Source organism: Camponotus vicinus, unplaced genomic scaffold, assembly GCF_025532165.1.
Source record: "Camponotus vicinus isolate PSW18456_S1 unplaced genomic scaffold, iyCamVici1.0 SCAF_5, whole genome shotgun sequence".
In the NCBI taxonomy this organism is placed as follows: domain Eukaryota; kingdom Metazoa; phylum Arthropoda; class Insecta; order Hymenoptera; family Formicidae; genus Camponotus; species Camponotus vicinus.
In genome coordinates, this window is record NW_028141977.1 from 14,652,444 (window position 1) to 14,680,380 (window position 27,937).

At 26.4% G+C, this 27,937-nt stretch overlaps 2 protein-coding genes, 1 long non-coding RNA gene and 1 other non-coding gene across 6 annotated transcripts in view; 2 read left to right on the forward strand and 2 right to left on the reverse strand.

Annotated features, from left to right (window-relative positions):
- The window catches only part of LOC145972128 (uncharacterized), a 40,854-nt gene extending 30,880 nt beyond the window's left edge, over positions 1-9,974 (reverse strand). Inside the window, exons 1-3 of the long non-coding RNA XR_014439063.1 lie at positions 9,898-9,974; positions 8,827-8,898; positions 8,284-8,323 (exon numbers count right to left, since the gene is read on the reverse strand). This is a non-coding gene — a long non-coding RNA (uncharacterized LOC145972128). The remainder of the gene's footprint in view (positions 1-8,283; positions 8,324-8,826; positions 8,899-9,897) is intronic.
- The window catches only part of Numb (NUMB endocytic adaptor protein), a 67,606-nt gene that overhangs the window by 6,157 nt on the left and 33,512 nt on the right, over positions 1-27,937 (forward strand). Inside the window, exon 2 of one of the 3 annotated variants that reach the window (XM_083100406.1) lies at positions 27,192-27,229. The exons of 1 other annotated variant lie outside the window; for it this stretch is intronic. The gene's annotated coding sequence lies outside the window, so the exon portion shown is untranslated. Of the gene's footprint in view, positions 1-11,936; positions 12,115-27,191; positions 27,230-27,937 lie in introns of those variants that run through there. One more of the 3 variants, XM_083100405.1, reaches the window with a different exon arrangement.
- On the forward strand, positions 6,169-6,332 carry LOC145972599 (U1 spliceosomal RNA). The gene has a single exon (XR_014439234.1). It is a non-coding gene; the product is annotated as a U1 spliceosomal RNA (small nuclear RNA).
- LOC145972127 (uncharacterized) lies at positions 19,236-21,463 on the reverse strand. The gene is made up of 4 exons (XM_083100417.1): positions 21,308-21,463; positions 20,848-20,949; positions 19,855-20,142; positions 19,236-19,627 (listed from the first exon to the last, which is right to left on the reverse strand). Exons 1-4 carry the CDS (start codon positions 21,350-21,352, stop codon positions 19,412-19,414), a joined length of 651 nt encoding a protein of 216 aa, XP_082956543.1. The 5' UTR covers positions 21,353-21,463; the 3' UTR covers positions 19,236-19,411.

The window sequence follows — 27,937 nt, forward strand, 5'->3', positions numbered from 1 at the left end:
AATAATTATTTTAGCCACTTATGATAGTTTTATGTCTGTCGACATTCACCTGATGATTGTTCCGCCTGATTATCGGCTTGACACTCAATAGACGTGACTTTTATCGGGGAATTAAAGTGCGGGTAGAATAGAAGTGTATAGAATGAAAGGAAATTTTTAAATGAAACAGAGCATGATGGCAAGTGATGGTTGACATCACTTTGCGATGTTCCGTATGAAATCACTATACGCTTGGCTGGAGCCCTTCCTTCTGCCATCTCAAGTTTACCTTTATTCTTGGGCACTCCTTTGTGCCGGTAATCTAAGTCCAAAAATCGTCGATCGAAGACACATTGTATTCAATAGTTATGATTATTATGAACTTTTGCAATTACCGTCAGTATTATTATATGCTCTCTGTTTATGCTAATTCCTGAGATTTTTTTAACTTACAAACTGAATAAATAATTATCGATAATTATCGATAATCGTTGCAAGAAGTGTGACTTGTAAATGGATCATTTATTCTAAACTATTATCGGAAAGCTTAAATATTTCTTCAGACGAAGTGATTCTTGCCAAAAGAAATATTTTCATATATGTATATTTATAATATCTGTGTTATGTAATTATAAAATTGATTTCTTTTTTCAGCATGGAATATCTTATCGTTTATATCTTATTCGTATTTCTTTCGTTATCGGTTCGTTATCTCAGTGCAATGTCACGTTTTACGTCGCTCCCAGACATTGTTTTAAAAAGATATATTAAAATCTTAACGATGTATATCATCCTCACACAGAGAGAAAGCTGAGAAAATATTTAGTTGCGGCTTCAACTACTGTACATCAGTTTAATTTACCAGAAGATTGGTATCGGATATACAATCTTAATGAAGAGGAAGGAAGATATAAAGAAAGAAACATTTATATAATTGTATTATAAACATTTTTGCAAATATAATACACTCCTCCTGAAATAGATTTCTGTTTGAATTTACTGAATGAAATACGGTGAATATTTCCCGAACTTTCTTTTCGCTCCGAATTTCCATTGTTAATAGCAATAATTATTTCAACATTTCGTTTGCTCAGCGAAAAGAACTTGAGCGGTTAATTTTAGCTGAGTTAACAGATTTTTTTTGCGCCAGTCACATCTAAAGTCGATTATTTATACAGTTTGCAATACCGATATGATAAATAGAGAATGGAATGCAATAGTACTCTTTGCACCGACCTCCCCTCTTCGATGCATCGGCACGATAGATATACACTCGGCTGTGTGATAATTTCATAGCCATGTTACGTGGCGCAACACGATGCGATATATATATATATATATGTATCTCCATTTACACGTGACATTTATTTATGCGATCGTGCTTCCTATATACATATTATACCGTGTCAAAAGTTACCGGTATCCGGCAGCGCGTTGGATTGCAAGCGATGCACAATCAAGTAGTATCGAAGTTTCAGTGCATCTATTCTCGAAAGGTGTTAACTCTGCCCATAATACATGAAACACTGAAGAAAGGTATATAAAGTTACATCAAATTTATAACAAAATTGTAATAGTTTTGCCAGAAAGTGTTTCTCGATAACTAGCTCTGCAACTAGTAAAACTATTGCTTGACATATGGCATTGCGGTGCACGATTAGTGTGACATCGCGTGCTTTCGATGTGAAACTCTACATGTCGGACGCGCATCATGATCAACAATGCTTGTCGCGAATTTTGACCGGCTTCGTTATCACGTTTTCACGAGGTGGAAGAGTGTACGGTGCACCCTTTGTCATCTGAATTTTTGCGAAAAATAACGCGGGCTTCTCTCTGTATACCAACTTTATACGTCGTTCACGTATTTACGCAACGAAAACCGTTCTCACATTGCCGCCTGATCGTAAGAGCGTGACGGTAACCGAGCTACGTGGGTGACCATATAATGTCTGCCCCTTTCCCTTTCCTTGATAGCCACAAACATTTCATCAAATCGTCGATAAATCAATATCCTGTAAGGGCTAATGTATAGAGTGTATAAGAGACGAATTGTTAACGGTTTTATTCTAATTGCGAATGCGCTTTCCTTTGAAACTTTACGAATGCGCGGCACGTTTGATAATGAGAAGATGTAGCCTTTTCCCATATCTCAACATATCAGATTTTTCAATGTTGACACGACTTAATATTATCATTCATATATTTCATTCTAAGAATCGAGTCGGCTGAAATTCACTCTGCACTCTGCGACAAGAAGACGATGTACACATTTCGCCAAAAAATTGTATGATTAAAGAATAACATTCGTGACGTGATATATTGATTCTAAACATAATACGTTATAAGAGCAAATTGAATGAAAATGAAATGATGAGAATGAAGAAAGAAAAAGAGAAAAGAGATAAAAATAAATATATTTAAAAAATTATTAATATTGTATGTTTTTACACATACACGAAAATTTACAAAATGATTCGTAATTATTAAATCCTGAGAAAATATATGAAATATAAAAAATCATAAATATATAAAATTGAAAGTGGGAAATTCTCTTGCGAGTGAAACAGACATAAATGTGCATCGATACGCGAATTTAGAATGTATTGGAATATTATTTTATATACAGGGTGTCCCGAAACTAACGCTTGATATTTTAAAGGCAGATTCTCTGGCCAATTTGAAAACGATTTTTCCTCAGCGAAAATGTCGCGGCACTAATAGTTTTCGAGTTATAAACAATTGAAAATAAAGGGTTTTTCGCAAACTAAGGCTTATGGGAATAAAATATTAATAAAGTCACATTCTCTTTAGTTAATTTTAGGTAGAGTTTACTTTAATAGAATTTTAATTTAAGGCTTAGTTAGAAAGATACATGATGACAAAAATTGGGAATATGCAAAAAATAATGATCTCCCTCGATATTTTCGCTGAGGAAAAATCGTTTTTAAATTGGCCAGAGAATCTGCCTTTAAAATATCAAGCGTTAGTTTCGGGACACCCTGTATATCGCTCTGACACAAATAAACTCGAAAATGGAAATACGAATCGAGCTTTTAATCCGCAATATCGATTTGATAATACGATGAAGCGGGATTTAGTATCACAGATTTATACACAGAAACATACATACTGCGATTCAATAGAAAGGCTATATTTCATAACTCACAATGCGAATTTATGACACATAGAATGAAATCAAGTAAAATCGATGCAATAAAGCGTGTTTCTTGTCGTATATATTATAATGCGAAAAAGGAAATAATTAAATAAACAATTTTAGTTAAATTTGTGATAATATTTCGTTCTTTTTTAAATTATATATATTTTTTTGGAGCAAAAAACACAGGTATTATAATATAATAATTAATACTAAATAATGCAATAAACTGAATATTATTAAGAATTCTTTTTATATTATATATTTATATTCTCTATTATATATATCCTATATTTTATATATCAGAAAGTGTTGTTTGTTTAAATAATTTAATTTAAAAAGAAATTTGAAGTAAACGTATATATTTTGCATCTTGTGAATTATTTTGCACCTGACCTCTCTAAAACAAATATTATTTTACGAATAACACAAATGTGAAGCACTGACCTTGTTGGCTTTCGATCTGCTATTACGCAAATGCTCTGTATTTGTTACACAGTAAAGATACTGGCCGCCAGGCAAAACTGAATATAATGGAGACACCTCGCCACCTTCGACTCGAATGTCTAAGCATATTCATTATAACGTATCTCAAGGTCACGCTCGTGCACGAAATCGCAATCCAACGGATATATTTGTTTCGTTACTTTCGTTAAGTGCACGCAAGCCGCGGATTATCGCAAAGTTATCTCCCATTTTCCTTTTTGCAAAATAATCGCGCGATCAACTAATGAATACTTTTGCATTCGACGGACATGATTCGCGTTAGATGACCCCATTTTCGTGCGTTTTTGAAATTAATGTCTGTGTTTATAGTATCAATCAAAAAGATAAGCTTCCTATAGATTGCTGTCAATACTAGGATTATACTTGTATTGCTATCAGGTACACATGTTATTTATTTGTTTTCGTCACTATTAAATATATCGATTTAAGATATTAAAAAATTAAAAATTTCTTTTATATTATTTTAATTATATTCTTTTAATTATGTATTTAAATATATATTTCTTTTTGATTTTAGTGAAAAATATAATTTACTCTTTACTTAAAAAAAAACATTGTATTGTAAACGATATATTTTTTGAAAATATTTTTCCTTTTTTTCAAATCTTTTTCGTGCCATTCTTCGACGAACTTTTCTTTATATGAAGGTCAAAAAAATCCAATCCAGACTTTCGGACGAAATTGCGATGGTTGAAACTAACGAGGCTTTTGCTATCGCGGCATCGAATGAAAACTGGAGAAGCTTTCTCAAGAGAACTCGATCCTATCGTCTCGGTCTATTGGAGAATCATTCTTAAGCAGTTATATGACATATTGATTGCATATTGGCAGCTTCACACGGTTGAATTCCTTAGTATAACTCTTGTTAGGTCCACATTTTCAAAATGTGAAAAAATGATTAAAGTTCCGGATGGTGTATCTACATGTGTATCTGCTCAGAAATGCTGAATTTATCTTCTTATATTAATTCTTCGTGCATTAATTATCATCGTAAATAAAATACGTTATATGAAATAATCGATATTACTATATGATTAAATTATTGCACACCAAACTTTCTAAACGATTGATCATAAATAATAATCTCTGCATTTCGTTGACAATGCCAACTTAAAAATTATTCTACACTTTCTGTTAGAATAAGAACAAATTTACATGAAATACGATGTAAAAGGAAGAAGGATTTCATTCTCTATATTTGTCGTACTTGAGATAGGACACAAATAAACTCTAGTTGATATAAAAAGTATGGCAGCTCTTAAGTATTTATAGCATATCGAGCACGTCACATTTTTATTTTCTCCTCGCTGCGTATCGTCCTACGTCGCAGCTTTCGACTTCATTTATTTATTTATCTGGTTATTTATTTATCTGGCTCAATTATACAGAACCAGCTACGAAATGATCTGACTCGCAATTGCTCTATGTTTACTTTGTTGTTTGAAAAATTCGTTTGTTAAACCGCACAACGTAAATTTTGAGAGTAAATTGTTTATCGTTTGTATTATAAAAATAGTGCTCAAAAGAATTCAAAAATGCAATAGGAAAATTCTTTTAGAAAACTTGAAAACACTGTAATATATTTATTATTTTACATAATGGCGTAAGCTTGTCCACGAAAATTATAAAAGACGAAGAATTCTTCAGATATAATGTCACGTAAATATCGAGCATATATAAATTAAACAATGTACACTGAAAAAAAGGCTTGGTTATAATAATCCAAACTTGATAAATGTTACCCACCGCTGTGGTGAAATAGTTTCAACTAAACGTATAGGTGATTAAGACGAAATTATTTAATTATTTTTAATATTTAGGGAACTCAATTAAACGTAAAATATTTATAACTATTTTTAGAAAATGTTTATAACTATTACTAAATATTTTGTTATTATTATCATACTTGATGATAAAAACTAAATATTTCAAAAAATGCATTACTAAATGCATCTCATAGATTTACCCAGAATTTTTTTTTCAGTGTAGATAAAATTATCTTGTCTCTAAAAATTTTCTTAGTTAATTTAAAGAACTCTATTCTTATTTAATTAAAAAAATTATCGTAAGAAAAGAAAAGAGCAAGTTTATAGAAATTAATTAGATTTTCTTTCTGTGTAATATATTTATATTAGAAATTATTCAAATTATTAGATTTTTATGATATATCTTTCTATAATATACATGAGAATATTAGTTGCAATAAATATGTAAACCGTACATATTTTATATTATTTTTATCAGCATCTTAAATTTAATAAAATGGATGTTATATTCTTTTCCGATGTAAAAACTTTTATGTGGCATCTCTAATTATTTGTATAGAAACTAACATATACAAACAGTTCTTTTCTAAGGCATCATTGACGGCTGAATCGTTGCTATGCAGCTCTTTTTGTTTATACCAACGCGATAATAATGCATCGTTTCGCAACCGCTAGAGGACGTCGATCATTAAAACGTTTCTCGTATATGAAAAACAATCACGAGGTAAATTAAAACCGAATCCCGAGGGCATTTCTCTATAACTTACTTGGCGCGGAGGATACCGTGATCATAAAGGCGGTTCCTCCTGGGCGAGGCCTTGCCATTGCACTACGGTGAGGCTGACCCTTGCGAATACTCCTAACGTGGGTATGTCGAGCGCACAATTTTTGGTAGTCGGGATCTGCGTACGCGCTGTCCCGGATACACAAAACCAAAAAATAAGATCAATCCTTTCTTTTTTTTTTCTTTTTTTAATATGTGACAATTTTATATAATTTTATATATTTAATTTTTCTCGATATTATTTGCTTGAGAAAATATCATACATATTTTTTAAAATATAAGAGAGAAAGAGATTACGATAAAATAAAAGACTTCATTATATTATTTTTCTCATATTTATAGAAAAGCATGAACGATATCTCAACATTAATTTAGTATATGTTTGGAGTTGTATTGTGTAATTAGACAATATTATTTATTTTTAAAAGATAAAGAAGGAAATGAAGATTCGATACGATACAATATTATTACGTGGGAAACAGAAAGGGCTGCATTTATGGTTTGAGAGCTTGTTTGTGGTTTCGTATACATAGGTACATACATCTCTAGAAAATTAGAATGGATGAAACCAGAGGGAATTTAAAAGTAAAAAATAAGTTGACATTATGTGTTGTGATAATGTGACTCAATCATTGTATGTAATTACAGTTAAATAATAAATTGTAATCTATAAAATGTTCAATTTACCCAATTTATTCAATTTAATTTATTATTGCTTAATGAAAATGCTATCAAAAAATTAATCAAAGAATGAGAAAGAAAGGGAAAAAGACTAAAATGTTTTATTATTTATACATATTCTTGAAATTTTTTTATTTTGATTTTCATCAAACTGTTAATAATAAATATGTATTTCCACATACTCACATAAATGTCAATTTTATATATTTATTTCTTAATATTTCTAAAATATAGATAAAAGATAGAAAGTTGAATTATTTATTCTCTAAGACTAATATCATTTTTATAAGTAAATGTTTTTTGTTGAAAAAAATATATGATATAAAATATATTGTATTTAAATATATTATATTTAAATATATTATATTTAAAATATATTATATTTAAATGGATATACATATAAATAATACAAAACAGAGATATCATTTGAGGGATGAAAATGGTGTGACACATGCCAACAATTTTCTATCTTTACGATAAAAGGTATATGATAATTTCTGACAGATAAGATCAGTGGGGTGAGCAGAAAGCGTAAATGCGTTACACAATGAATCATTTGAATTGTACTGAAATGACCTACAATTAGTTTTCATCGGAGATTGAAATAAATAAATATATATATATATATATATCGAATATTGGTTTTATCTCTCGATTTTTCAATTCCGCGAGATTTTTGTGCCTACTGAAATTGGAACGTCGGCAATGAGTGCTTACTTGTTTATTTTACTTCACAATTTATCAGCAATGCATTTCGCTTCCAACTTTCTCGTATCGTTCGTGTATAACCATCAAAAACTATATATTATGCGAAAATGTTATTGTCTGTCTTTTATATTTATCAATTACACATATAATCGCGATACGAATTTTTAAGCATTAATTTAAAAGCGCGCGAACATTTTGCCTAAGAGAATTTTTTCAATCTTCGAATATTGAGAAATTATATTTCTTACTAATTTTAAAGATCGATAAAAAATCGATTTTATAGATTTTAAAGAGTGCCATAATATTTATAATATTTTTGATGCAAAACACAGAGATGATCGCTAGAAATTTATAACCATGTATATGTATGTACATAATACATGTGCGTATAATATTTCAAATATTTTGAAATATACAAAGCTCTTCCGGACTTTCTTTTCTAACTCTTGACAAATTATTTCGATGCAATAGATCTATAAAATATATTCTTTCATAATATTCTTATTAATATAAATTTTTAATTTTCTTTCAATATAATAATAATTAATTGGATATAAATAATAATCTAAGACATATCAAATGCAGAAACAATTTATAAAAATTTATAAATAATTATCAAAAACTTTTATTGCTGATACTATATAGATGTATTGCCTCAAGATTAAAAAAAAATTAACAATTTGAAAAATTTAACAACTCACTGATACGATGCCCTACAGCGAAGTTGTAGTACACATTGATCTATAAAATAGAAAGAGATTTAAATTAAAGCATTGTAAAATAATCAATAATTCAAAAAAATAATTACTGCGCGAAATTGAAAAGTTTTCATTCGTTTTCTAAACAGATATTTAATAAAAAATCTATATGAAAAAAATCTGAAAAACAATTTTTAAAATATTTATTATTTATATATAAAAAAACAAATTATTATAAACATTAAACAACAAAAAATATATATATATTATATATATATAAAATATCTCAATATTATTTAAGATTATAATTACTTTAATTATTTATATAATATGTATAATTAGATTTGCATATATGCATATATATCAAAATTGTTAAAAATATTTTTTTAGATATTTTTAGTATTTTAAAATGAAAATTAAAATATGTTTTATGTTTTATATTATACAAAAATTGTAAAATATATAAATTATCATTGCAGAGATAAAGAGGCAAGTAAAATCTTACAAGTATAATAGATTACAAATAGTAAATAATATCGCGCTCACCTTACGGTCACCTTACTCCGCCGTCGCGTTATACCTCCTCCTCATGTTTGCTGCTTCTTCAGAACACTCACACTGATTTATGAAAACATTATCGTGCTCGCATTAATCATTAAAATAAGACAATCATATATAGCACTTTATTATGCGATAGCGGAATAACATGAAACTAGCTCGAAAATCAACCTCTGATGAGCTTGCAAAATATAATAAAACAAGAATCAGGAAAAACATTTTATTATACATAAAAGTTACTTATATGAAAGTTATTTATATTTTTTGGTACCGTGAACGGTGCGCTCGCACTTTGATGAGGGCATGCGAAAGTTTGTGTCTCTACGATTCCTCAATTCATACGTCTCCTCATACGTCTCTTCAATTCAGATGGCGATTATGTTAAAAAGTAGTGCATATATATATAACTTTTGTATATAATAAAATGTTTTTCTTGCTTCTTGTTTTATTTTGCAAATCTATCAAAGGTTAATTTTCTTGTATAATTTATGAAATGCGTTATTAAAATTCACGCGATACTCGCTGCTGTAATGCTACTTCTGTTATTAATGAACAGTATACGCTTTTATTTTAAAACGATTACTATCTTATATTATGACGTAAATGTGAATAAACAAAGGAGTTAAAATTGAAAACAAATATAAAATATATGAAATAAAATATATGAAAATATATCATCGTTTTTGCTGATTATTTACATAATAAATATCGATCGAACGAATTCGCGAAATACGCGTTTTCACAAATTATGACAATGTACCAACATCGAATTCACGGTGAGGGATTGATAAATATTAGAATACGATATTAATAATATATCATAATATCGGAAATATCAAAATATGAAATTAATAACTGTACTTGTTAATTAAAACGTGTTGCAATATCGCTCAATCGGAGTTAATCCTGTACACGTGAATACTTTGTTAAAATGATAAAAAAACTTAAATAATATTGACGATTTTTCATTTTAATCGCGCGATATTATTCGAGTTAAGTTAATGATTAATTAAACCTAATGTATTAGAAAATATAAAATTAAAATTTAATATTACATACGGGATATATTTCGCGAACACATTTTACGATACGCACAAATTTTACGAAATAAATATATTATTAATATACGATTGATATAATATTCTTTATTATTTAAATTATTCAGATTTATGTACTATTCCACGTACTCTTTCGAAAAATAGGTATAAATTATATTTGAGAATTCGTAAAAATTTCAAAGCCCGATACAAAATATCATTAAACTCTAATATTAAAGAAATAATTATTATTATCAATATATTAAGGTAAAAAATAATTAAAAAATTGTAATTTCTTGTTACGTGTGCGTGGAAACCGTTACGGGATATTAATAATGGAAATCAATTAATCGCGGAACTAATTGTAAAGAAGAAGATCAGCTTTTCTAATATTTGTCATGCTTATATTTTGAGAGATAATACGACACTGAACGGCTCACTTTCTTGTTCGAGCCTAGCTGCGTAAATGGTAAGGTCACGGCATGTAAATAGTAGCGCGCTATAAGAAACAAACGTCGCGTATACCGTGCGATGATTAAGAATATATTAGATGTACAACAGTTACAAAAGTTATTAAAATTAAGATCAATATACTTTTTTAAATTTATAATGTCTTGAACATTGAGTAAATAGAATTAGAGATTATGCAAAGTTAAAATATTGCAAAGTAGTGTTATTCGAAGAAGACATTTGTAATTAATATTTTTTTTAATTGAAAAAATTTGTGAACATTAATATTTTTCATAAGAAATAAAAGAGGGGGGAGAGAGGAAGAGAAATAAACGACTTAAATTTTTATAAACTATCACATTGTACACTATTCTAAATTATCATGTTTCGGTGATGGTTTAAAATAATAAAAATTTAAAATATTTATTTTTTGTTTCTTGCAGAGTATATTCACGCATCTAAAAATTGTCACTGATTAAGAAAACTATTAATTTCAGAAACATGAATTTAAAAAATATATTATCACCTTGAATTTACAACGTTTGTTTCTTACACGCGTATAACGCGCTATTGTTTACATACCTAGGCTTTGTTATTCACCTAACGAAACTCAAAGAGAGAGAAGGAGAGAGAGGGAAAAATGGAAGAAAAACGAGAAGGTAGTAGTACTGATCATCAGTATTCTTTTAAACGTAGTCGCGACAAGTATTAGAAGATTCGATCATTTCTTTTGATTGTAAATTATGAAATTTCACGCAACCGATTAATTTTTACGATTAAAGATTTGCAAACATGTAGATGAAAGATTACAATTATCATTTTATTCCAGTATTTAGGATGATAATTATTTTTTTAATACTAAGTACGAATATATTTCATGTTTTATATTTTTCGTCAATTAAGATATAATTTACTTACTTTCTAGATCGAAATAAATGGAGTAATACATATCGCTCACCGAATCGAATATTCATATCGGAAATCCGTGATGTATCGACTGCTTATTAACAATATATTTATGTCGCAAGATTTACATTTGGAAATATACCGCGCACGCATTAAATTTTAATTTCATGTTTTCAAACAAAACATCACATCATCTAGTCATTAATTTGAGTCGAATATCGCGCAGCATTAGGACGAGAAGCTGTCATTTTCAACTTTTTCAATCATTAACAGAATATTACGAGAATGGATAGACTGATTCTGATCGAACAACATTGCGTCATATTTAATTAATATTGTCGCTATTAATCTCGCGTTTTAATATTTATCAACCGCACATCTCATAAATTTGACGTCCGTACATCATCGTAATTTGTCAAAACGCGTATTTCGTAAAATTTATTTGATTAAAATCTACCTAGCTAATATATTTACTTGCTTAAAATCTATATATTTGTTTGATGAAAATCTGTTAGTTGACAGATCTAACTATATTTCGTTAATATTGTGCAGCTTACGAATATTTATCTTTTATTTTAAATTATATATTTATTCTCACATATATTTTGTAACATAAAACATAAAATATAGTACAATTGCCCTAAAAGTGTATACTATTCATTAACAATAGAAATAACAATATATGTATGTATATACATATCATAAAGAGCATGTTGCGTGAGATGGGAGTGCCATATAAATGCCGGGAGTTTGTCATATCTTGTTGATTAGTGCGCGTATAATTAACGTGTTTCCACAAATGAGTGTCATGTGAGTGCTAGCAAAGATGCAGCAAAGAATGAACAAGAAAGGAGGCGCAGGCCTGAGGTAGTAGCGGAACAAGGTAAGCAATTCATAACTTATTTATTTTTTACAAAATTAATTACCTATTTCTTGTTAGTGGTTTAATTTATATATCTTCGTGTAATATAATGCGTAAAAAGTGTTTGTAATTTATTTAAATATTTTTAAATATTTTTATTAAATATTTTCCGACCATAAATATTTTCAAAAACTCATATTTTGTTGTATTTTTGAAGCTCAAAAACTGAATATGTTCGAAAAAATTATCCTCTTATTTTTTTAAATAATCATGAATGCAATGGTTATACACATAGCTGTAAAATCTAAAGCGGAAAACAATTTATGTGATTCTATAGACAATAAAGCAAAGAATCTCCATTTAAAAAGTGGTGATTTATACATCGAATATTTATCTATTTAACAATATTTAAAGTTATTATTATTACGCGGAATTATTTTATTACCGATGTAATGTATTGTATTTTTTTTTTAATACAACATTCTATTCGATATCTTTTTTGGCACCGTCGATACTGCACTTTTGCCTAGAGCGATATTTATTCTCGATAATTGAATTTCTTGATAATTTTATTAATACTTACTTTAACGATGCCTAGAGCTACAGTCGCGCAGAGTTCACTTTCGACGAAACTGTCGCACAGTCGTATCAACTCGATACATTATACATATATTTGGATTTATATTTAACACTTTACTTTATGATACGATAGACGCCCGATACTTTTTTCGGTACTCCCAGTACTATAGTTATTTATTTATTTACGTATACTGCTCTTACTTGCAGACAATATTCATTCTCAATAAAAAAGCGTAATTCGAATACAATGGAATAGGTGATCCTCACAACCGTAATATTGTATTGTAATATAGTTTTAATTCTAGCGATTAACTATACATCAATGAACTGATGAACTCTTGTTTTCTCGACACTTACTGTACTTGGTCATGTAATCATATTTTGTTACATTTGCAACACAAGTATCTCGACGCCGACACTAACCGCGCGACGCGCATACAGTAGAGTGTAAGTTCACTCCAATTCCATTATGTTCCACGTATTGACGTTCACAACGCTCGCAGTATCATTTCATCCTTGTTGCTCACCGAAAGTTAAAACAAAGACAGATGATGTTTGCGAGTGTTGCAAATGGCAAGTAGAACGCGTCGTGCGATCCAATTTCGAAATTCCGAGTTCGTACTACGCAAATCAAATATGGCTATTGTGATATAATATCGGAATCTCGGAACCGGACCAGTTCTAATGGAAGCGGAAGTTGATACAGTGGTCTCTATGATTCTCACGTTTATTGAGTAGTTCTATGTATTATGTGCAGCTGTATGTATGGCATGTCACAATCGCGATCGAGCATCGTGAGTACCGAAAAAATATAATCAATACATATCGCTATAATTAATATTGTGATCACTATAACCATAATTATAATTTATAAAAGAATAAAATAAGAATACTTGTCTCACACACACACACACACACACACACACACACACACACACACACACACACACACACACACACACACACACACACACATCACATCACATCTGCATTATTTAACTTAAGTTAATAGGAATAAATATTATCTGCAAATAAACATACACACGCACACACACACACACACACATATGTATAATGTTTTAGCAATGCTTAAATATATTTATAATTATTTACATATGTAAATTAATATATATATAGTATGTATATATATATAAGAATATGGTTATATTTAATAGAAAAGTTAATATTCAAGTATTCTTCAAGTATTCTATATCCAAGTATTCTTTTTACGTAAATATTTGTTTTACATTTTTATATTTTAGGGGTTTTTATTTATAGATCAAAATTTAAATAGTTTATAAACAGTTACGTATACTCAAAAAGAATGTTTTGGAAATTATATAATTTTTCTATTAAGTACTTATTTGAAAAAAAATACTTTTAACAAAAAATACTTTTAAAATAAAAAATAAAAAAAAAGCAATAGAAAAATTATACTTCTAATTTGGAAACAATCACATGTATCAATTTTTGTAATTTTAACGTAATTTTTGTAATTTTAACTCAGCTCTCTATTAGCACTTATATCTATTGGATCTATTTTCTTCTTACACTTTCCGAATAATTCGTCGTAACGCGGTACGTATTGATTTTTGGAGCGGGTGGATGCTGTGAGATCGTCGAGGAGGGATAACATAGTAGGGCAACTCCTACTATCTATAATACTTTTTTTTACCGTTTTCTCATCTTGCCACTATCCTTTGATCGTAACACAAGACACACGTTCTTGCCCAATCGTTGATGAAACTCGTCAGAAGATCCCAAACGTGCGTTGTTCAATCTGATGCTATATTGTTCTATATGAGAGAGGAATTCTTATCTTTTTTTAGAAAGTATCAAGTAACAATTTTCTTTTTTATTTTCTAATCGTTTTTGTTTAAAATCTACACCGAATATTCGTGGGTGATTTTTCGAAACTTTCGATTGTATTTATGGTTCTGAATTTTTTTAATATTTTATTTTTTTAATTAATATATTGATATTTTTTAATTTGAAAGAAGTATATGTTTCTCACAAAATATTTTTTATTTAATATATTTTCTAACAGAAACATCTCTTGCAAATTTAATTACTTTAAAAATAACTACTTTAATTACTTTAAAAATAACTTTGTGTAAAATATTTTTAATTGAAATTGTTAATAAATTTAATTGAAATTGTTAATAGCTATCGATCAAGTCGATTACAATCAGAATTTTTATAATAAAATACTAAAGTATGCGCGCGCGGGTGACAAATATATTCTTGGAGAAATATATGTATATATGAGAACATTGAAAGAATATGAAAAATAATAAAAAAAATAATAAATAAACTCTTGAAATATTATTAATATTATACTTATACATTTATAATATATATAGCTATTATAATATATATAGCTAATATTTCTACAAATATGTAATTAATGTGCTAATTAGAACATATGATGCAAAAAAAAAGATATATATGTTTTTTGAAATATTGCGAAAAGTTATTACAATTACCAACTTTGGATTACACAAAACATCGATTCTAATTCTGAATATGCTAAAACTATAAATTAAGGTCTTTGGAAGACTATATAAATGGAAATTCATGCTATTCAAGAGACGATTTGTTTCTGTCGGTGCAAGTCATTAATCTCTTTATTCGTAATGGTTCTCTAATGTCAATTTTACTCGTATATACTTGTATATATAATAAATTATTTTTATTTTAAAAAATATCGCGTGAAAAAATCATTAAAATAATTTTACAGTGCCGAAATAATACAATTTATAATGAAGAAATAAAATTATTATTATATTTTTTGTTTTATAATCTATTTTTACGCGTAAAACTAAATGGGTTAATAGATCGTTCGCATGAAGCGAGCGTGTAAATTGTTACGTTTTTTATCAGCTTTACGCCGTCTCCATAATCATATCTTGTGGTTTGCATGAATTTTTGCGGTTTTATCCTCGTTTCCAACAGTTCCTAGTAATACTATAAAACTGTTTGTGCATGCACGAAATATATAGGATACTTTGTTTTAATATTCATCCCAGTGCATATGCACATAAAAAAATGAAATTAAAATATTACATAGCAATCTATAATCATGATTTTATTGTTTATGTATTTGCGAACTAAACCTAATTAATTGTAAATTAAATTTAAAAGAATTACAAAAAATTAATTTCTTCAAATTAATACATGTATGAATTACAAATAAATTCAATTTTATTCGAGGGTGGCATATTGTTTCATTTTTTAAAGACCAAAAATTTTTTATTTAACTCTTCAAAACATATTTTATTCAAAAAGAATACATATTATTTATTTACTCTTTAGAAACAATTTATCACTCATAGGAAAAATACTGATTATGAGATAATATAAAAATATTTTCATTTATTTATCGATCTCTTTAAAAATGCAATAACATTTTTATATCAAAAACGTACTAAATGTACTAAATGTTTCATAATTTTACTTTGACAAGAAGATTGTGCAAAAACTCGTAAAAATAACAGTACAGCACGTAACTTCCTCATGCCTGCGTCATCAGTGATTTTCTTTTATGAACTTATTCTTTACATATCTTTACGTATCTTCTTCCAATTGTACTAAATACATTTCATTATAGACTCAAGAAGTTTGAGATATTTCTGAAAAGAAATTTTTCTTAGAATGACATAATTTTCTTCCTCATACAATTCTGTATTTTTCTAAAAAAAAAAAAAAGTGGAGTTCTTTTTGATCAAGTCATGTTGCTCCATCAAGAAAAAGAATGTTATTTTAAAGAACGTTATTTTATGAGAAAAGTTATTCTGAAAATATTTTGTACATTTATTTGTCTTTGATGCATTTTTCTCGATTTTATATCAAACTTTGTTATTATTACTCGAACAATAGGTAATATAAAGCTCAGATAAAATCCTCAGCAACAAAAATAAGAAATTTGATGTAAAATACAACATGATTTATCATCTTGTCAAATGAAAAAAGAAGGATGCTGATATATAGATTCTGATATACTAAAAAATTTTCAAGTACATCTCATCTAAAATGGCAATTTTTTCGTAATTATGAAACATTTCTTTAAAAGTTATTAGCCATTTTTAAAAAAAACGAGTGCAGCAATCATTAAACATTAAAAACATTAGTTTAAAAACAAAAATATAAATATTTATATTTAGTTTTTTCACATTTCTTTAGTTTTTTTCAGTTTTTATATAATACAATATATTATTATAAATTATACAATAAATTTTTTTAATAAGTCTATTTTATATAAGAACAATTATTTGATATTATTATTAACACAAATATCCAACAGCTTTTCAAATAAATTATAATATTTGTTTATTAGATAAAAAAGATGCTAAACTTTTATTTTATTAAAAGAAATAATTATATATAAAAAAGAGAGAGAGAAAGAGAGAATATTTATTTTATGTATCTACAAAATACAATTTCTACAAAAAGAGGAAAATGCGAGAGGGAGCTTTATTTGTTCTCAACATAAAGGACAATATTTTATGAAATAATAAATTTACAATATCTTATTATGAAAGCATGTGTTATAACAGACAAGGCAGATTGCGCCGTAGGCGCATTATTCCTTCTGTACACCGTGTAGGTAGGTTTGATCTCAGTCAGGCGTTGTCAATAATGAAGATACGACTCAAACAAAAGATTGATCAACTTTATTCACACAGCTTTACATGACTAGTTCTTGTGGCAAGTTTGTTGATACAGCACTTTGTGCGAGTAGACTGCGATCATTTTGTCTTATATATTGTTTTATAAAAACTATTTATTCATGATTGAATTTATTATAAAAAGATATCGTGAAATTGAAAAGACATTTTAATGAAAGAAAAAGAAATATTCTAATTTTATTCAAAAAAACGAGTGGATACATTTTAATGTTCGATTGTTCTATTTTTAATTCTAGATATATATGCAAATTTATACCTGAAGAAAAAGAACTTTGTCCTTGCACATTGCTAAAATGTCATTATGATTACATATTTTATTGAAAATAATTAAACTTTTTTTTATCACAATCAATTTTTCGAAAAAATCACTATTATAATTAATATTACAAAAAACTTATTTATTAACAGAATAGAAAAATTTTATTTGAATAAATTTATTCAGAACAATATGTCAATTTATTATGAAAATTTATAATGAATACGTAAATATGAGAGTAGGTGAAATATGTTACCATTATTATTTTTCTTTTTCTATGACTAATAACATTATCAATTACTCGATGATTAATATACTTATATTACTGCACATTATAGGAGAAAAATCTAGCGCAACCTATAGGGGGATCCAGACATTATAATAAATATAGAAACTGACGTTATTCTATGATATTAATCTTTGAAATTATACATAATAGGTGTCCATAAATCTGTGATATTAATCTGAAACAAAGATTAAAATCGATAATATAATTTTGTTAAATATAGGTTCGATATCGTAAATATATAGACATGAAAAGTGAAGGAAATAATACCTTAAAGTATCTTTTTGTCATCTATATAGAGCTGATTAAATTTATTAAAACAATATTTGCTGTGTTAACAAATTTTGTTTCTTTGCTGTGAATATATGTATTAGCTAAATTAATGTACAATATACGTTCTCAATACATATCTTCGCGTGATTTTCAATTTTAAGATTATTTTTATTTTTTTTTTTTATGATTTTTCACTCTTTCGTGCAATCATTAAGTACGCTTGAGTCATGAAGATGCATTCGCATCATATATAATTTTTTTTATTTTGTATATACGGTGTGAGTAATATTATTATAATTAATACGATTACTCAGTTAGTGATGAATAATCGCGTAGTTTGGGAGCAATGATCTCTGATTCACCTGATCGTTATCATTCGTTCGTGATACTTTTCATAAATGAAAATGACAGGATCATTATTATACAAAAAAATATCGTTGTTCGACAGAGAATAAAGCGAGACAATACAAGATGATACCTTCTTATTAACGTGGACACAGTTAACGTGAGCATACAACGCTTCTTTCATTGTCTAATGTGTAGCTTCGTGTAACAATGTGAGCGTTGTGATTCAATAGTGACATTGATTGGGTCTTCTTTCGCTTTTCTTATAATCAATGATTCGTCCACGATGATTTTATATGTTGCGACCATCTGACTGTTTTTGTCATTATATTTAAACTCATATGGGGTATTTTTTATTCTTTGATTTTTTCTTATTTATTTTCTTATTTATTTTATGTTATTTTTTTCAATCTTTTTTTTATTTTGTCAAATTTTCCTTTAGATTACTCTTTCTCATGATTATATGCTATTTGCATTTATTAACTATGCGTAGTCTTATTATTTCTCACAATCGATCAAATTTTTATAAACTTTTTACTTAGTTTTATTTTGTTTGATGGAAAAATTATATAATCTACGAATACTATAATAAAATACATATAATAAAATTAATAAAATTAATTGTTGAATTTATATATTACAATTTTAGATTTACTTCTGTTAGTTTTATAAATTGGCTTTTTTCATTTAAAAAATAAATATAGTTATAACAATATTTTGTTAATAATATTTATTAACTGTTACATTTTTGAAAATATGTGCATAATTACATATAATGCTTTGCATAGTGTGAAGAAATCTTACTCATATATTCACAGTGATATGTATTTGTAATAATATATATATAATAGTAAAATATAGAGTAAGCGGTCATATTAATTGACAAATAATTTATGCGCCCAATAAGTGCTGAATGCTTTGAGTACAGTTTGTCAAATCGTGGTAAATTCCATTAAGATATTGTGAAGTAAATTGATGAGATAGGTCTTTATAACATTGTGTTATATTTGGGATTAAAGGGATCACGAATTTTAAAGGATAAGCATTAACAATATAGGATAGCGCAATATCAGATAGCTCACTCATATCTATCTTAGCGAAGTTTTTCTGAAAATAAATTAAATATGTTAAATAGATTTTAGAGATTTTTTAAAAAGTTTTTCTAACGATCAATTTCATCAATTGCAGAAAACCTTCTTGAAATATTAAAATATGTTTAAATATTTTTGATCATATAGTTAAATAATTAGAAATTTATTTTATTCATTATGAAATTATTTATTTACATTATTACCAAAAACTTTAAAAATAAAAATTAATGTTAAAATACATACTTGTATTGTACTGGAACACAAAGTTATGTTGTAAGGGACCTTAAGGCATGTCGTTGATATTTCATGTACATATTCCGCAATATCTTTCTTCAAACCATTTGCCACATCCGTCAATTTTTGTATATCTGATTCAATAACAGACGTTTCATTTGTTTCCTTTAAGCAAGATTTCAAAATCGATAACACTTGTTGGACAGCGCCCTCTATGTCATCATAAAGTTTACCGCATGTAACTTTAACATCCTCGAGATTTTTGATATACCCTATTACACTATTCTCCAAGCCAGCCTGTTAATAAATATTTTTAAACAAATTACATTTTATATTGTTTAACATTTTATTATATTAAAAAGAAACCTTTCCAATAAATTGAATTCTTTTTAGACTTAATGAAATGAGAAAGAAAAAGGGAAACTAAAAAATGGCGTTATGTTCCGAAATAAATAAAATTTGCAAATATGCAAGACAAATGTTTAGAATTTTATGTAAGTATCAGTAATTAACAGTAAATTTGATAATTCTTTTGAGAAAAATGCAAATTTATTAACTTTATTAGATTATGTTGATGTGATGTTATGAATTTATGAAATTCGTGGAAAATATTCTTTAATTTACTATGATATTATGCAATATCAATATCATTACTAAGCTTTTTCGTATTATTTCTACCTTTGTTAGTTCTACTACAAGCAATTTAAATACAAAATGCGTAGATTAAGTATGTATTCGAGATTGGATTATTTTATGACTGTAAAAGAATAATTAATAATTGTCAAGCAATAATTAAAATGAAGAAACATTGTTTTTTTTTAGCACATCAGTTTTTCTATATTATATTCGCAGAGTTTTCATAACTTTTTTTAACATTGTATCGGATTATATTTCAGTAATACAACTTAACGATATAATTTAATGATCTAATATATTTGCGTTCTACGTTTCGATAGTTAAATTTGTTAAAATATGTTAAAATATGTTAAAAATTATATTTACCTGTATATGTTCAAGACTCTTTATTGGAGAATTAATTACAGATTCTTTTTGTAAAAGCGCAGGCTTATATATATACTGACCGTCTACTTTTTTTAAACTGATCTGAAATTAAATGAATCAATATATTAATGCAAAATACATGACATATATATATATATATATATATATATATATATATATATATATATGTATGTATATATATATATATATATATATATATATATATATACATATATATATATATATACACATATATATATACATATATATATATATACTTTCATAAGAAAACTTATATTATTTTTAATATATATAAATTATAATATAACAATCAAAAAATAATATCAAGATATTTCTATCTATAATTTTGATTAAAAATTTGATATGTTCAATTCCATTTTATTTGCTTTCTAATTTTTATGATGTAAACTATTATAGATTTAAGAAACATGATACTTACGGCAATAGTTACCATAAGGCAACTTATGGCGATAATTTTAAACATTTTTGCTGTAATTCTGATGTATTACACTTCACAATTTTTCTGTGGTAGTACCTTCTCAAATCAAAAAACTCACGCCTTTATATATATGTAAGATATCCACCTCCAACTTCTAAGCTATCGTTCAAATGCAAATTAACTTGTCAAACTTCATACACTCATATCACTATACAACTCTAATTAGTTTAAATAAATAATGATTGTAACATACAAAATGTATTATTCAGGAAGAGCATTTTACTTTTATGATATATTATAAGTTTGTCTTTTCGTCATTTTATTTTACTTATGATAATTTTTTTATGTTTTACGTATAACATTTAAGACACAAAAGAAAATGTTATGTGCTCAATAATTTTATCGAATAAATAATATTTTAAATATTATTATGTTATAAAAAAAGAAAAAATATTTTGCTAACGTCGTGCAGACTAATATCACAATTTTGACGTAAGTAATACTTTGTTACATACAATTATGCTTTGTTTTTACATTTGTCGACAACTTTTATGTAGCACGGCATATATTAATCTCATCAGGTAAATGCGAACAATATCATTTGATAGTAAAATCTTAGTTTTTCTTTCCGATCTTATATTTTATTTTTATTTTTATTTTGATATCTTTCAAAATCTTAATATAAAAAAATACTTCTATTTTTAAATAATTTTTAATTAACATATTGCAGTAATAAGACAATATTATTTTATCGTTTAATGTTTATAACTTTCGATTTCAAAATGAAGGAAGAAATTAATATATTAAAAAAATTTATTAATTTTAGGGTCAAACATATTTTTTAGAACATTTTCGCACATACATAAATATTGATAAAAAATTAAAACTATTTCTGTCTATGTGTATAAAACTTAAATTAATATAAATCGAAACTTTTTTATGAAATTCTGTTTCCGCTAATTAAAATTCATTCAAAAATCATTAATTTCTTTTCTGTGATATATTTTTGCATATTTAAATAACTTTTAGCTAGACTTCCGTATATTATTCTTCCGATTTTGATAAAATTTTACAGCTATAATGCATTTATCTATAGTTGAAGCCACAAGTGCGAATGTACGGAAATATCTAGTTTCCGCAATATTCAAATTTTAATTATATGGCTGAACAATACTTAAGAAAATAAGCTCTTTTGATTTCTTGTTTTCTTTCCTTTATAATAATATTTTAATATGTTTATGTTTATATAATATATATATTATATATATATATGTGTCTTGTAACACACTAATTAGATCAAACATTTTAATAAAATGTTATTGAGTTTTAATTTTTTTCAAATGGAAATCTTAAATATTGTTTATTTAGCCATATAACTAAAATTTGAATATCTCGAAAATTAAACGTTTCCATTCATACTTATGGCGTTCGACTACATTTAATAAGTGCTATATGCTTGTTAAATTTTTTCAAAATCGAAGGAGAGTAGGAAGACGGAAGTTTTATTTCACTGTATTTTCTTTAATAAATAATAAAAATATTCTTTTTATAAATAATAAATATTCTATCTAAATATTGTATTTCTTTTCTTAATGATTGGAATTGGAAAGAGGCTTGTGCTTTGTGAAGGTTGCTGAAAATCATAAAAGGACGTATGCACGTTTTCACCTAATTTTATGTGTATATATTTAATTGTATATATATTTATGTGTATATATTTAAGTGTATTTATTTACGTGTAATTATTAAATTTTACTTTTTTTATAGTCTACACTTTAAGGTTTTTTTTATTATTTGACAGTTGGTGGTTGAGAATGGTCTAAATAAAAAACCGAAACATTCAACTTTAAATAATTAATAAATTACATGGAAAGAAAAATAATTTCTATTTCCTGCGCTTGGCTCTCAATTAGCCTATTTTTTTATTTGAAAATGTTCTATATCAGAGTCTACAACTTTGTTTAGAATAATAAATATTTTTATTATATAATACTATAAAATATTTATTATTCTATAAAAATATCTATAAAATTAATGATATTAATAAAGTGAATTCTAATGCACACATGGCAGTTTGTTGCTTTATCATTATTCAATTGTATAATCATATTTTTATTATAATTTATATGACTTTGTAATTTGCATATATGACCATTTTAAATGACATTATAAAACTGTCTTATTATAAAAATGTATATGGAATGTATGCAGAGCTTTCTTAACTTTTGTAGTGATAAAGCTATATATAAATCGCTTATAATATATCGATCAAACGTTTCAAGACGGTGTATAATATTTTTTTCTAGAAATGTTTTTTTATATTTCAATAGATTATTTTTTGTAGATTTTTTTTATATTTGAATAATACATATACCAACGTATTTTGTAAGATTAACAATTTGCAAGTTAAAAGTATGTTTTTATGTTTTAATAGAATTTTTTTATTATGTTTAAATATGTATGCTAACTTATTAGAAAAAGAAATATTTTTTTCCTAATAAACCGATATGAATATTATTTTCTTTATGTATGATGCTAGAGTTCTTGTCACACTTAATGTCTCATTCTTTTATTAACTCTTATTTCAGCATTCTGTCTTTCTCTTACATTTTCATTTTATCATTTTTTTCTCTCGTCTCTCTGGAGCATTGTTCCTATTCATTAATTTCATACACTTAAATGGTATTAAAAGAAAAGAGAGAGAGAAAGGAAAAAGAAAGTATTTATATATCAAACAATTCAGACATTAGATGAGCAAACTCTGTATTTTTTTAGGACATTCAATGATATTGAATAAATAATGTGGAAATTAGGAATATGCATTGAGTAAAGTTTATTTTCATTCTGTAATTAAGTATGTATGACAAATGACAAATAATCACAATTATACAGTAATTACACGGAATAGCAATAATGAGATTCTTGAAATATTGATACAATGTCATCATGTGTAAAGTCCATTTTCTACAAACATATAGAAAGTGCCTTGAAAATTTAGCTTTCCAAAATATAAATCAATTTAAGGTAGACATTACATATAGTCGAGAGCGTTTAAGTGCTTTTAGATTAACTTCCGAGCATTCTTCTTGTATTATTGTTCTTACTTTGGCATTAGAATTCTCCATTACAAATTTAATGGCTTTTTTACTATATCGAAAATTATTATTAATTATATTAAATTATGTGGTTATATTGTTAAGGCTAACAAGATGTTTGAAAATAGAATATTGTAAAATACTATTGAATAAAGTATTAAACTGAATTTTATTTAAACAACGATACAATTCAAGCAAGACTTACACTTTAAATAGAATTCTTTCGAGAACGAAACTATAACTCTCGGGAGCAATAAATTGAAGAATTTGATAAAAACAAAAACGGAGTTTTTATGTGTTTAAGATAAAATATATTTTTCTCTAATTCATCATTCAAACGAAAATGGAATTTCGTTTCAAACCTGTAGAAAGATTATGAAGAAAATATCTAAAAGTATCCAAAAATATCTATAATTAAATAAAATATCGTAAATATTTAACAATTTTAAAGAATTGATATCTAATGGATTTTTTAATTTTAAAAAGGAAATTGTGATGAGGGGAAATATATTTGAGGAAACGTCTGGAAAAGAAATTGGGTCACGACATGCGACATTACAAGAAAGAAATATGAATCTTTATAGTTACCATAATTGATATTAAAAATAAATTCTTATAGTTATACTATAATTCTCTTGTATCTAAATTTAATGCTTATTATTATTGTATTTTGTCCGAAGAACACATAAATTTTAATTATTCTCAACTTAATTTCGATTATATCGAAAATTTTTATTTTTCTTTCTTTTCATGACTGCGTTTAATTCATGCATTAATCGAGAAATTACTATTTACTAAACATCAAATGACAAATAATTTATTTATTAAAAATATAGGCTTTCAGTTAAAACTTTATCGCGCTTTCTTTTATATCAATTAAATTCAAATTGTGATATACGTTTCCAATTAGTTAGCCGGAGTTGCGCTGGAATCGAAAGTGAGACATAACATCAAGATCAGTATACCACCGATGAAAATGCAAGCACGCTGATTGCCGTTAGAACCAGCCTCGCGAGACGCACACGCTTGTGTGGTATATGTATGTAAGCTTATGCACGCGTTCGCGCTCATATACGTATACGAGTTCACCCCTATAAAATATTCCCATAGGAGAGGCCCACAGGGTGTCGTGGGAACGGTCTCGCTCGATATAAAGTGCCGTGTACATTTTTATGGGGCGCGTAGACGTTCAAGTAGCACGGGGATTCCTTTGTAACGAATCGACGACGAGTCTTCTCGCCTGGGAGTCGCGACATCGAGTCAATCCAAATGAGAATATATTTTTCTTCCCTCCTCCGAAAGAGTATCATGGGAGATGCAACTCCAATTTTTTGCGGAACGTCTCGCGCAGCCTATCCTCAGCGAAATTGTTATTTTTATTTACGAGAAAACATTTCTGAACAATTGAATATAATAAACATATTAAAAATATACAAAACAAATTTCTACTAAAATTATAACATGAGTCACACACACACACACACACACACACACACACACACACACACACACACACACACACACACACAACATTTATAACATTTAATTTTATGTTTTTTCTCTCTTTTCCAATATCATTATTTAATTTATATCACTTTTTTATTAAAGCTAATGCCGTTTGATATTTGCTTAAAAATAAAATAATGTAATTATATGTAAGTTTTATTAAAGAAATTTTAAAGAAGTTTTATTACGTAAATTTTTGTAATATATTTAACATGTATATATTTATATAATTTCTTCAGATTAAATTCCTTAGATTAGATTCTTAGAAATTAGCACATTTATTATTTTTCGTTAACTTTTATTTATTTTTTTGTAAATTAAACATACATGGATTGAACAAATTTTTTTTCAAATTAATTTTATTTTAATAAAATATTTATTATAATTATATACTTATAATAAACAATATTATTACAGATAAACTTAAAACTATATTATTTTATTATAGAATGCCAAATCTAAACAATAAAATCATTTATTTCTAACACGAATTGATTATAAGAGAGAATTAAATATTAAATTATAATACGTTTTAGGGTATTTAAACTGGCATATATGTATATATAACTAAGTAATTTATTCTAACATGTTAAATACTTAATTGCCAAATTTCAGAATATAAATCAAGATTGTTTTTTGTTCTTTCTCTTCTAAAATAAAAACGATAAATTATTGTTATCGCTGCTAAATCAAGTACACTATAAAGTTTTGATAAAGTATCATTCGTTATAAAGCCTTGTTATCTAAGAGTCATTAATTTCATGCTGCTTTACATCTATTTAGAATCATAAAAGCATTCTCTAATTGAATTTTTTCCGGTAGCTATTTAAACGAATTTGTAAAACTCCTCTTTATGATAGCATTAAATATTAAAAACTTGTTATAATATTAATTTTTTACAAATTACATTAATTTTTTACAAATAATTTCCTTCAATTAATTATAATTTTGTATTTATTTACGCAAGTGATATATCATTGCTTGTAAATTTAATTTGTTAATGCTCAGATTAATAACATTTTAACAAATCATTAGTTAACTTATGAAATTATATAATTTTCTAAATTTAAATATGGTTTATTTACAACTGCAAACATTTTTTATTAAACAAATAGTTTTAGATGTCTGTTTAATAATAGTATTAATAAAGTATTAATCTCACACACAATTGAGTGTATTATCTAATTTCTATATACATTAAAATAATAATTTCTATATACATTAATACTGGTATACATAATGACATGTGATTTTCTCGCATATAATTTCTTTTTTTTTTCAAGTGAAAGCTGAATTGGATCAGAATTGATAAAATTTTTAGGTGAGTTTTTAATTGTACCTCTATCTCAATATTGTTTGAAAAATAAATTAGTTTCTAATATTATTCTTTATATATAATTCTAATATTATCTTTTCTCTCTTTTAAAAATATAAATGCAGAATAGTGAAATGGGGTAGTGATAAAATAGGCAGTAAAATCCACACATCTGCTTGGGCATTTTGATTCATTTCCTGTACATTGGAATATCGATATGTGCTCCCAATATTTATGATATGCTTTTTGTACTTGAAATATTGAGAGCACGCGATCATGAATAGATAGATTAAGTGCAAAAATAATAAAACTATGCAATATTTTATATTATGGTATTTATGAATAGTAATTATATATATTCTACAGAAAAAGTATTCACTATTAATATGTATGAAATATGTGAATATATAAATAAATATTAAAAAATGATTTAAATAATCTGGTTAAAACTATATTTATTATATTTTATTTTAACATTCAATATTATAAAAAAAATTCGCATTAATCTAAATTAAAATTATCTCGATATGAATTAAATTATTAGTAAACATATGTATATATAAAATATGTTATATGAAAGATTAAAATTTGCAATGAAACATGATTCGCATTCGTTCAATCTTAATTCTACATTAGGATGAAATCGATTTCAAATTCATTCAAGGATTCTAGTGTATTGATTTCTACCATTTCCACTGTGCTATATATATAATG